Below are 12,919 nucleotides of genomic sequence, written 5' to 3'. Positions count from 1 at the left end.
GTCTGTGCCACGTGCTGCTACCAAGTATTAGTTCGTGATGCCGCGGGGATTTTTTAGTCACCAAATCACTTGAGGATTATTATCTGCGTATTAGCTGACTTCTGCTGGCCTGCAAATTCCATGCCACTGTTGCGTATTTTAGAAAACTTTTAAACCAGCAGGAGCTGGAATGGTGCTCACGGTAGCCACCACGTTGATTTTCAAGTGCAAACTTCTCCCCCTTCCTTCTCCTTATGGCCACCTGCTCTCTTCTTTCCACACTTCACTTATGAAAACAATACTTCGCATTTCTGCTTTTAGATGAGCACAACGAAGCCTTTGTTGCACCTGGAAGTAATGTTTGTTTTACCATGTAAAATCTGTCGTTTGCGTGCAATCCTGCGGAAACCAAACTGGGCTATTAAAGAGCTACTGTTGGTGCTTTTTAATAACTTAATAATTAAGTTTTCTTATACTGCAGGTTTCTTCAGCTCCAACGAGCTACACACACAAGTTGACCTCTCAGGATCCTTTCAGAGAGCAATAGGGATGGATTTGTCTTTTCATGGCTCAGCTGTGGGGTTAAGTTCAGCCCTCATGTTAGTGCTCCATTGTAGGCATTACCAAAAGTTGTGTTCAAACTGGAAAAACTAAGTCAGCCTGAAGCCATATGAAACGGTTGAAATGTTCCTACGGCAGTAAAGCAGGGCTTAACATCAGTTTCTAAGCGGTTCCCTGTAGGCTGACGGCTGTATCTGTGCCACACATGTTAGTTTTAAAACGGAGTTGCAGTTATAATCTTCAAAAGGGTTTGTTGAGAGGAATGAGAACTGTAACATGGATAGCTTTGAAAATGCTGTAATATTGGCCAGACGTTGCCTAATTGTGTTAACCAGTCTTGATAGGTAAAGCAGCAAAAGGGGCTTGTAAGAAAGATGGGGACAAACTTTTTAGGAGAGCCTTTTGCAATAGGACAAGGGATAATGGCTTTAAACTAGAAGAGGTTAGATTTAGACTAGATAATAAGGAATAATATATTATTTTTTATGAGGGTGGTGAAACACTGGCACAGGTTGCCCACAGAGGTGGTTGATCCCTGGAAACATTCAAGGTCAGGTTGGATGGGCTCTGAGCAACCTGATCTAGTTGAAGATGTCCCTGCTTATGGCAGGGGGGTTGGGCTAGTAGACCTTTAAAGGTCCCTTCCAACCAGAACTATTCTGTCATTCTCTGAAATGTGAGAGTGAGATCGAGCCATCAGTGAACAGTGCCAGATCTTCCCCCGCAGCCAAAGATGACAAGATAAATAGGCTCATTCCACTGGAAGAGTATACGATTTTTGTCTTTTCTAGTCTCTTTCACAGTAGTTATGTTTGATGCTGAATATTTGATGTTGGACATCCTAGTGCCAGCTCCATTTACCCCTTCGAAATTCTGGATCTTCTCCCTAAGAGCTCACCTTGCACAAGCATTTAGATGTGGATCCCCTGACGGTCCTCTTGTACCATCCTGGGTATGGTCACTGTAAGCTCTTCAAGAAAATTAGCTAAGTTTCATGCTGTGGTGCAGACAGAGTGATAAGCATCCTCCTAACAGTTAAGAGAACAGACTACAGCTTGATTACTTGTTGTTCAATTTTATGTGTTTTTGATGGAAAGTTTAATGGACTTGGGTGTTGGGTTGCATACCAGAGCGCAAAGCTGGAGGCTGTGCCTAAAAAAATAAGCATGAAGGCTGGTGGAGCTGGAGTTAGGCCAAGTATTCTACTAAAGACCATCAGATTCTGCAGTAATCTCGTGCTGAGTGGCTTTGAGGGGAAGGGCTCGTTGGGTAACACGCATGCGTTAATTGGAAATGGGAATCTTGGAGTTCAGTCATGTTTGGAAATGTCTGGTGTATGTCTGACCAAGAGAAATCTCGTTAGAAAGCTGTAATTATTTATTATATTCTTTGTGCAACTCTTAAAATTTTCATCGATAACGTTTGCGTTGCTTTTTTTGCAAAAGTTCTTTTCTGTAGATATCAGTAACAAAAGCCTATGAGTTTTTCTTTAATTTTACAGACCGAACAGTGGCTCCTGGGAAATGCAATTAGCAACCAGAAAACCCCGCAATGCTGATGATCTGAAGGTTGCAGGGAACAGTTTGTACGGTTAAAACATGTGACCTGGAGATCGCATGGAAAACTTCAAATACATTTATAAAATTCAGGTTGGACATGACAGATGAATTTTGACACATTCTGTTGAGCCTCCCTTCCTGAAATTTCTAATTTGATTTAAAAAAAAAAAAGAAAAAAAAAAAGTTGTCTGAAGTATGCTCAGCCAAACCAGCTCAGCAGTTATTTTTCCTTTGTATTTTTGGATGCTGACAAACGGGAGGGGGGCATCTGTCTATATGTGTCTTTATAGTGACTCATGAATGGTAGAGATTTGAGATAAACTGTAGTATATGTGTTGATCTAAAGCTTATTTTTGTACTGGGTTTCTTCCTTTGTGAGGCCGGTGGAAGTGGCGAGGGAGGCGTGAGGAGGCTGGAGGGGAGCAGAGCTGCGTAGGCTTACGGGAGTCAGCCTTCAGGGGCCAGATAGGGCTTTATTCTGCTGCCCTGCACATTTTTCCCTGCAGTTATGTTGTTTCTTGAAGTTTTCCCAAATTTGCAGAGGTCAACGTTTTGTTCCTTACAACAAAATGTTTGTTTGCTTTTTGTTCTTAGAACAGAACAGTGTCTTTCTCTGATGTCAGCATTTAATTTGTATTTGCTGTGCGTGGAGTTTGTGGGCTGCTTGGGGACGGAACAGTCTTATGGCACTGAACACATGTTGTTTTATCACCGAAACATTAAATATTTGGCATTCCAGTGTAATAGCTCAGTGTTAGCTGTCTGAGGTAGCATCCTTGAGGCTGCCTTCTGGTGGCGCGGCTGTTGTGGTGTGCTTGTTGCACAGACTGAGCCACTTCCTGTTGATCTTTTGTTTTAATATTTTTAGGGGTAGCCTTTTTGTTTCTGACTTGACTTTACTCAGCTATGTCTGTCTAGATTACCGATTCACCCCTTTTTCAGCTACCTTACGGTGCTCGGGAGTTTACTGAATTGCTGCCGAGTGCGGTGGCTTTGCCCCTGCTGTGCTCGTACCTGCTATTCCAGGTGCTGCATTCGGAAGAAGAGGGAGGGGGACAGAATTATGTGGATGAGCCCAATGGCCTTGGTCCGCATCAGCTTGGTGTGACTGTCCCTCTAGAACTTTGTTGCTGTGCTGGGGATTTTTGTGCTTTTTCAGAGTTTTGTGGTGTTGGGGACCATATGTGCAGCTTGCTGGGAGAATCGTCATGGTAATGTGTGTGTGAGTGATGGTTGAAACTCACTTTTAATCTCAGTCCCACTGCCTTCTCATGTCAGCACGGGCACATTGGTCTCTAGCCTATTGTTTCTGAGGGCAGGTGGAGTCCTTTGTTGGCTTTTGTTGTCCCCTGGGGTTTCAGGTACGTCGTGTCGCTAACAGGTCTGTGCCTTTGCTGCTGCTGCAGCAACGTGCAGAAGAGTCTATCCCCCTGCTAGACCTGGCCCTGCTCTCTTGCACCTTGATGCACTTACTTGCGTTTATCCAGCAAGTCCAGCCTGGCTTGCTGGTGTTCCTTAGGGGGCTGGAGGAGTGGCAGGTGTGATGGCTGGGTCATTTCTGAAAGGCAGGATGGCTTGAGAGCCAGAGCAGAGCAGCCATCCATCTGCCTGTGATGGGAGCGCAGGGGCCCCGCGCTTTCTCCGATCTGCTTCTCTTCCTCCCTTCTTCCTCCCTCGGGGGACGCCTGCGTCAGTTCGAGCAATTTTCCCATCAGTGCCTCCACGGTTTCCCTCTTTGAGGGAAGCTGCTGAGTTGTAGTAATAATATTGTTGCAGCTGCCACAGGCTAGGACCTCGAAGCCTGCTGCTTCTCCTTCAGATGTGAAGAAGGGCTTGTGTGCCCGTGGCACATCTTTTCCTGGGATAGCTTGTGGTCTAAGAAGAAGTATTCTGCCTGCCTGTAAATCTTGTTTTACTTGTTACCTACACAGAGATTGTGTCGGTCCTCCAGCCCTTCACATCAGCCTGCTCTGGAAAACAAACTTTATAACTTGCTGGGAGTCAGGAGTAAAGATTTTCGCAGCCAGCAGTTTGGTTGCTTTTTACCTTGAAGGGCTTCATGGGAGCAGAGCTACGTATCTCAAGGCAGTGCTTTGTTTCCTTTCCTTTTTGTACAGCTCCCACGATGCTGAGCAGAGCCCTTGAGGCATTTCTTTGTAGGACCATATGCAATATCTGCATAAAAGAGCGAGAAAGCATTAGTAAGGATCACAGAAAATTGTATGCGTATTGTGGGCTGTGTGTCGGGGTCTTCTTCCCTACATGCTCGCTCGTTTTTTTGCCTCTGATGTGGCACTCTGAGAAAGGAGAGGAGGTGGTGTAGGAAATGTAGGCCCCAGGGATTGTTGCAGTGTTTTGCAGCGTTGGCTTTGCCCCAAAATGCTGTGCATTTCTTCACTAAGGTGGTGATGACATTTTGGCATTTACCAGTGGTTTCAGTGCATGTTATATGAAGTAAAAACACAAAAGGAAGAGTAATGAAAGACTGGCAAGTAACAGAAGTAGAAGCAGAAGTGTCCAAGCGCTGTCAAAGCATGGTTTGCACCCTGAAGAACACAGGTTAGCCTTGGCTGCAGCATGGCAGGGGGCACCCACCCCCCTCCCCTCCCCATTTTATTGGTACAGAAATAATGAAATGTTTTTGAACAAGTGCTCTTGCTGATGTTTTCACCAATGGTTCCTTGGCACAGACACTCTCCAGTCTCCAGCTACAGTTTGCTTACAAAACCAAGTCTTTATCTTTTGAAAAGTGAGCAAGCACTGATGTTCTGGGGTATTTAAATACTGTCTTTTAAATTTCTCGTGTCTGCTTTGGGTTGACTCCCTCATCGCTTACTTGACAGGTTTTGTCTGCAATTGTGTCCCGTGTAGGAATTCCGTTTGCTTGTCTAAAAACATCCTAATGTAGTCAAGAGAGACGGATGACTGAAGTGATTAATCTGCTTCGTCAATAATAATGTTAGAATCTGTCACAGTGATCGCGAGGCTAGCAGCAATGTGCAGTGAGCAGCGGAGAGATTTCTGTGCCCTCAAGAAACTCGGAAGAGAAACCTTGTAATCTGTGTGCATGCATCCACTTCAAGTACTGGCCGTGACTTGCCATGTGGGTGTTTTTCTCTGGCAAATGATCCGTTCTTACTTCAGGGCTTGGATCCAGAGCAGGTTGCAGTACGACTAAGGGCCTGATCCTGGCTGGTGCAGGTTACCCGCAGCTTGTTCAGACTGCTGCTGTTTGCACAGGGACTTGCAGGATCAAGCCCGTGTTGAGGAATATTTTAGCGGTGGTGTTATCCTCTTTGACGTAGGTTGCCTGTGCTGTGGTGTTTGCTTTGGGATATAGCTGTGCGCTTCTGCCTTTGTGTTGCCTGTTTGAGCGCTGTTTCTTGACTCGCTATATCAACCATCAACGTATTTGCAACAGGGCTGTCGTACGGACTAATGCTGAGTTTTGTTCCCTAGCAGTAAGGTGGTTTTGCTTGAGCCGTGGATACTGTTGCCTCAGTTTCTTCTGCTCCTTCATTTTTTTTATCCCGCTACCTTCCCAATTTCAGGAACTCATCCAGTGCTCTTCTATGTAGTTTTCCTTACAATCTTTACTGTCACGCCCAGGTTTTACAAGGCTGCCTATTGTGATTAATAACTTTATTAAGCACATACAATAGCTTGCCAGGGTTGCCTATTTTCTATTATGACACATAGACTTTATCCACTCTATTTCTGGGGCTAAAATGTTATATCCAGGAGGTGTTCTTGAGCAAGAGAGTTTTAACCATCATGGGGAACAGGCTGTGTTTGTTCAGAGATCCAGTATTATATTTCTTCACTCATACAAACGTAACTAGAAAGGACTCTGTCCGAACTGCTGTGGAAAAATAGTATCAAGGAGAAGGAGAAGTTTGTCTCTATATGGAGAGATAAAGACCAGGTATGAGAGTGGTTTGTATTTTCATTTTACTGCAGAGTAGCTTTTGGAAAAGTAAATTTTTAGCATTGGCTCCTCTTCCAGGGAGGGGGTGGAAACAAACTTGCTTATCTGTAGCAGCTCACTGATTTTTGCAAGCTCTTTAGAGCTGCTCTGGAAGTTTGCAGAGATGCTGTATTTGCTGGGAAATACCAATGAGAGGAGTCAAAACACAGAAGTGCCTTTTGCTAGCTAAGGATTAGTGCTCTGTGATGCTACACGAGTCCAGCCCATACTGGGTATGGGAAAATCCACGCAGAATCTCCTCTTTGAGGGAACTTTGTGTTAGTTCCTGTTCTTTCCACTTGATCATTGCACTTTGGGATCCTGGGATTGTGTTGTGCCTGTATAGTCACTTGCAGGTGGTGCGCGGGGGCTCTGCTCATGCTCCCAGCTCACTGAAGCACGAGGAGTGTTAGCCAAGCACTGGCTCAACGCAGTGTGCAGCTGCACGCCTTGGATCACAGGTAGAGTTTATTTTGTATGTGCCGTCATGAAACGGTGCGGGCAAACCCTGGAGTATTTCAGGATGGAATCCTAGTTTGTTTGTTTGTCTTTTTCATGTACCCATCCCATCCCTCTCCACCAAACAATTCAAACACCCACACTGGGATACGCAGGAATAAAGTAAATCAAAGCCCCAGAAATAATAATGGTCTAAGGTGGGTTTGCTTTTAGTTTTGATATTACTCTTTGCCTTACTCTTTTCAAACATAGCGTCTGGCAACTTTGCGAGTGGCTCCAGCCTGAAAAAGCACGGTGGGCCAGAAGCAGGGTGCGTTTGGCTGTTTTATTGTGGCCAACCACAATGAAAAACAAATTGGAGCACACAGCGTGATTGTTCAAATAAGAGATGATATTTTAATAAGGTACTGATCTGGTTGCTAATGTGTATTAAAATGAGGAACTTCATTATGGAGGAACGTTGAAGTGTGAAATTTGCCAGGTTCTGTTTGAATTTGAGGCAGTTCAGGAGATGGTGAACATGTCAGCACAGGCTTCCTCTGTGCCTGCCGTCTCCTCGGCCTCAGCTATTCGGAGCATGCAGCGGCACATGGGCTTATGAGCTGGCAAGATCCAGAGCCGCAGTAGTTCAGGGAAACACAAATGAAAATGAGTATTATATTAGACATACAGTTTTGCATATGTCACATTAAAAAACCCCACAAAACCAAAACACAGCCCTCTCTGCAAAGAAAACAGTGCTGCCCAAGCCTTGGGTTTGGATTTGTTCCAGTAAAATCTGGTCACGCTTCTCTTTGATCTTGCTTTAATGTCTCTTGTTTCAATGAATTGTTTCAGTGGAGTGATCTGAAACTCCTCAAAGTCATAGGAACCCGGTACATTGAAGCATAATCAGTACTAAAGAAATGTGCACTGTGCATGTCGGGAGTATTAAAATTGGTCTGCATAAATGGAAGAATCAGTATCGACACTAGCGATCTTACTTTGCTAGAATTTTTTTTTGTTTTCTATTTCCATGCTCCAATGTGTTTAAAAAATAAATAAATAGAGTGACCTTACTGGACCCTGGGAATTTCGGCATGCTTGCAGGGTGCATTAGCAGTTGGGCATTTTTAGGCAGGAGTGACTAATGTGCAGCAGGAATTTTTCTGGACTGTTACAGGCTACCACGGGTAAGAAGCAGTAAGTTTGTTTTTAATAAAGCTGACAAAAGTGATGTAGAGTACACTTCCAGAAGGTTTGCAGCAAGTCTTTGTAGATGCTTAATGATTTTTAACTCTGCAGAAGGTTGCTTTGCAGCGGGTGCCAGAGATACGGAAAAGCTTTTAAAGATACGGAGCAGGCTGTTATGACAGCCCCAGCTCTGCAGCTCCTGTGCTGCAGCTTCAGCTGCTGTTGATAACGTTCCCTGGCTTCCGCAGCTGCAGCCTTCTCTTTTTCTGGGCCCTTGGGGTATTGCGAGACTTAACTTTACCAGGAGGAAAAATAGCTTTGTTAATATACCGCATCCCAGCATGTGAAATACTCTCCTGTAAGTTCTACTGGTGGTCTTCTGTAAGTTCCCCCTGGGTCAGCCTGCGCTGCCTCTTTGCTGTGTGCCAGGTTTCACTGCAGGGCTGGTGCGTCCTGGCTGCAGAGGCAGCTGGGGACCCTGCGTTGGGCTCTCCGTAAGGGCTTTGCCACCTCTTGGCTGAAAAGGTCCACAGACGAAAAGGTTCCTTGGCTGGGAAGAGGCTGCTGCCTGTGGGTTTCTCCTGAACAATGGGACCCTGGTATCATCCTGCTCTTTCAGGCCTCTTCTTAACCCTCCTAAAGCTGTGTGGGTTAGAAAAGGCGCAGAGAACCTCGAAGTTGCAGTAAGATCTTGCCCCGAGCGGTGACGTTGGCTTTCAGTCCTAGGGGGAGAAAATCCAGCAGCGCTGCATCCCCAGCAGTACTGACAAGTGGTGTGTAACAGACATTACCGGCTTTTCCAGTTGAATGCTGATTTAGAATTTTCTTCCTGCTTGGGGTGTTAAAGCCATAGCTGAACAGGACTGAGCTGTATACACAGTTTTGGTGGAGAATGCAGAATATCTTGGCATTTGACCTGACGGACATTGAATGCTCTTTCCTACAGGTGAAGTGTTAGCCCACTAGAGTGCTGCTGGGCTACGTGACAGATGCACTGATAAACCATGAGTGAGAGTCCTTTTGGTTTGGGTTCTGGACAGACTGCCAAGGAGGCAGAATTTGCCGTTGTGAGTTATTGCAATAAAGTGGAAATTTGGAGGAAGGAGGATTATCAAGAGTCTCTAGTTAACAGAACTTGAGGAGACAGCGGATCTTGTCCAAACTTGCATAATGAGACCATGTCAAAGCCAAGAAAGAAATCACATCTCCTGACTGCGTTCTGTGCGTTCATCATCACAAGGCTATTCCTTTGAGATTTCATTTTTTTCCTTAAACGGGGAAAATGAAGGATCTCTTTAGTCCCCGGAGTGCCACGGTATGGTCTCCCACTACTCTTGGGCGTTCCGCTTTCAGCGCTGGAATGTTTCTGTGCTTGTCGCTTGCTCAAGGATTTAAGCCATTTATTTTGTTTATAATAGAGTTCTGGTGGGAAGGCAGATGTTATGTGGGAAAGCTATTTTCCGGCTCTGTTTATCCCTGTTATGTGGAACCTCACAGACCACCAGTAGCAGCTAGCTATTAGGCATCAGCATTGAGATATTGCCATTTTTGAACGACAAAACGTGTTAGTGCGTGTAAGCAGCTTTGCAGCAAAAACAGTGATTTCTTGGCATGCTTTGGCTTGGTGTTTAAAATGGACATGAGTATGTCTTTGTTTCAATATAGTCATTTGACCTTTTGAAATACTGGTATTTTAGGAAATGGTCTGTATTTGTTCATGTCTGACAATAAACAGCTGACTTGAATTCCCAAAATATATAATCTAAGCAATACTTAGCTATGAAGAGATGGTTCTAAGTAAGTCTCGTTTGAATGCCTGCATTCAAAATTAAAAATCAAGGTTTTCACTTTTCACTCATCTTTCTTTACCTTGGCATCTCGAGGCGCTTCAAGGAACCGAGCAATTTAGTTGTATGCTATTATGGTAGCAGAACAGCTGGAAAGGACAAGTCTGAGTTTCAAAGAATTCCTGTTTCAAAATATGATCTTTGAGATCTGGCCTTTGTTTCTCTTCTGCTGATACTTTCGAGCACCAATTTCACAACCAGCTTTTCACAAATCCTTAAGATTTAGGAGGAAGCATGTTAACACATGAATGTTTTGTCAGGAGAGAGCCCTGACTGGGGTATCCATGCACTTGTGAAGGCTACAAAGCTTCTTACTCTGGGGTACCTGTTACCCTTACCAAGAACCAGTAGGTTTGCCAATTGCCAAAGGCACATGTGTTGAGAGAGCGAAGTAAATGCTGTAGAAAGGCAGTTTTTGCATTTTGTTGTTCAGCTGAAGAGATCATAGATGGAAAACCACTTTCCTCCTTAGGGGGGGAGGATGACCACAAAACTGGAACATCTATATAAGCACACGCTCCCGTGCGTGTTTGAAAGAAGCAAAAATGGTCATTATTTTGGGATTGTTCTCAGCAGCCTGTGTCTGAATGCCTCTGGGGCGCTTCCCTCCCGAGCGGCGGTGCGAGGCACGTGGGTGTTGTCCTTTTGAGTTGCAGCCTGGCTGTCCAGATGTGGGGCAGCTTGGGGCTTGCTCCCCCTCCACCGCATGCTGCACCGGCTCTTGACGTGCAACCAGCCTGTTTCTTGGCTATTTGATCCGTTCCGGGCTGGGATGCATGGGGGGAAATGTTTTGCAGAACATTTCTGGCCAGTTCCAAAGAAGATGAGAAAGTATGCGTTGTTTAGAAATGGCCAGTCTTGAGCCCAATTAGTGGAGTATTGTGTTTCATTGTAGCAGCAGTTGTGCCATGAATTGTCAGCGGTGGCTTCTTCGGTTTCATCCCGTGGGTGGTAAACACTAGAAGGATGAACTAGGAGAGTCTCTGGAAGCCTCAGGCTACTTGTTTTATCACTGCAGTCTAGTTTGTTCAACTCTGTTTTAAATGAGACAGAAAACGCTGTGTGAGTTACCAGCTTGCCTGTGCACATGCATGCTATGGAAAAGGGGAAATCTTGCTCTCTTAGGTTTCTGCTTGGGACTGAATTTGGTTAGCATTTAGCAGAAAATTGCTTTAGACGTGAAAGATAGGGAAGGGTTGCAGCAATAAATATTTTGAATTTGTGACTGCAGCTCTGGAGGTAATTCAGTGCTCTGCTCAACTCGTTGGTGAGGAACTGCCTCCCCGTGCCTCGGTTGCCATGTGAAAATGTGTATTACAGCCCCTCCCCATAAGGGAGGTGGTGGGGAGAGATCCAAATGGTGGTTGCAGGGTGCTAAGGTATCGCTGCAAAGAAGCCGTTTCAAAAGTACAGACCTATGTAAACCCCACTGTTTTCCTTCCGTAGTTACTAGCAGATGTAATCCAGCTAATGGGAACCTCTGGCTTTTGTGTACAGCCTTTGCACCTCCCAGGCAATCCCTGGTTATGGGAAAAATGTGTTTCACCAGGTGTTATTTATTTATTTCATGGCTGTGGAAAGAGATACCAAATATTTGGGGTTTAGTTAATCTTTGGTCAGTATCTGCAGCCAGGGTGGCATGGGGGTTTGGCATTTTTTGCCAAGGAACACGGGCAGGACTTTGACTGACTTGGATCCTGACAGTAGACCTCTCCTTTGACAGAAACCTGTCCAAGGCTATTGAGCCTTCAGGTTTCTTCTCTGTGAAGCTGTTCTGTGCCCGAGGCTTTGAAGAGGTGGCGCGAAGCCCCTCCTGGAGTGAGGGAGCGCAGTTCAGCTCCAGCCTTGCCTTTACATGGTTTTTCTGAGTGCCCAGGGGCTGCAGCAAAGCTCGTGTGACATTTGCCGTGCAGATGGAGTTGGTTCTTTGTGAACATCTGTGTCCTTTTTCCTTTCCCTCCCCCAACTGAATTAGTCACAGAAATATTGTACGATTGGGCTTTCTGTTAAAAAAGTTCGTAAGAGTCTTTCAGTTACATAGAAGTAGCTACTCGGTACCCAACAGTGGTTGTTGAGACAGATCTAAAAGGTGTTGCAGACTGCATGCACATATTTATTCGTTGCTACAGCTAGGCTTTTTGTTTGTTTTGGCATAGGTTATTAAATGGGAGAATAATACATAAGCAGCAAAAGTCTGTTAAAAAGAAAAATCCGTGATAACATTTTTGTTTTTCCTCAACAGACATACATTGGCAGTGTGGTGATATCAATAAACCCCTACAGATCTCTACCGATTTATACTCCAGAGAAAGTGGAAGAATACAGAAACCGAAACTTTTATGAGCTCAGTCCTCACATGTAAGTACAATGGAGAAGTTTAGTTTGCATTCTGTCCCGAAGCAGATGGTACCAGCTGTCTCTCTTCTCAAAAGGTCTGTGTTGATTAAAGCAAACAAAGCAAAAATCACACCACCACTCCCCCACGCTGAATTTTTATTAGTTCATCCTTCTTTTAAGGAGAAGTCAAGATGAGTTACTCTGTTTCACGCATTTAGATCCTAGTATGTGCATTTCAGAACGTTTTCCTGTAACTGTTAGCAATAGCCTTTGTTACTGCATTGTAAAGTAAGGAGTCTGTTTTCAAGGAAATCTGTTCCTTTCAAAGTCCAGATTGCCTTGTGAAAGCCTCTAGGCGTTAAATATGTTTGAGTTGTACAGTATTCCTTTTGATATCTGAAACTCTTAATTTCTCTTTGCACAATGCAAAAAATGAAAAAACCCTCATGATGAATGCAGAAACATATTGGATATGCCTGAATGGTAACTGTAGGAAAATAAAAGCTTGGTCTCCTCTCCTCTGTGCTGGGTGGAAATGAGCCCATTCTAAGAAGGCAGCCAGAGTACTGTAAATATATAGTGCAAATTTTAAGGCTTAAACATGTAGCATATATACAGACATATAATATTGCCAAATATGATTTGCACAGGATGTAACTTCCAAGACGGAATTAGGAATGGAAGGCTGGGGGGTAGGTGTAGTCTCTTATTCTGACTTTCATTCACCCTCTGTAATTCCTCTGCAGGGGGGGCATATTGCAAAGAAGGCGAAGCCCTTGCCTTCTGGTTGTGGAGAACTGACATGACCCCTATTATCTGGGCCTGCTCGGGATTATTGAGAGCAGTGGAACGTCGTTAAGGCTGTCCATAACAGGGTGTGGGTGCTATGGCTGAAAATGAGGTACCTGGCCTTCAAGGTCTGTAGGTTGCAGTAATTGTTTTATCTTGGACGTGGTAGTGGTGAGATGAAAGCCAGCTGGGCTCTCCTCGGCTCGATGCTGGGATGGAGGGGTGCTGCGAGGTTGCCACCTGACTTC

The 12,919-nt window shown here is 44.8% G+C and overlaps 1 protein-coding gene across 4 annotated transcripts in view; it reads left to right on the top strand.

The window, feature by feature from the left end:
* The window catches only part of MYO1B (myosin IB), a 113,262-nt gene that overhangs the window by 19,168 nt on the left and 81,175 nt on the right, over positions 1 to 12,919 (top strand). For all 4 annotated transcript variants that reach the window (XM_055811731.1, XM_055811730.1, XM_005241317.4 and 1 more), the window contains exon 3: positions 11,788 to 11,903. In XM_055811731.1, the coding sequence (XP_055667706.1) occupies positions 11,788 to 11,903 (116 nt within the window). The remainder of the gene's footprint in view (positions 1 to 11,787; positions 11,904 to 12,919) is intronic.

This window comes from Falco peregrinus, chromosome 8 (assembly GCF_023634155.1).
Source record: "Falco peregrinus isolate bFalPer1 chromosome 8, bFalPer1.pri, whole genome shotgun sequence".
NCBI classification, from domain to species: domain Eukaryota; kingdom Metazoa; phylum Chordata; class Aves; order Falconiformes; family Falconidae; genus Falco; species Falco peregrinus.
The sequence above is the reverse complement of the archived record's forward strand: the minus strand, read 5'-3'. Positions and strand labels throughout refer to the sequence as shown.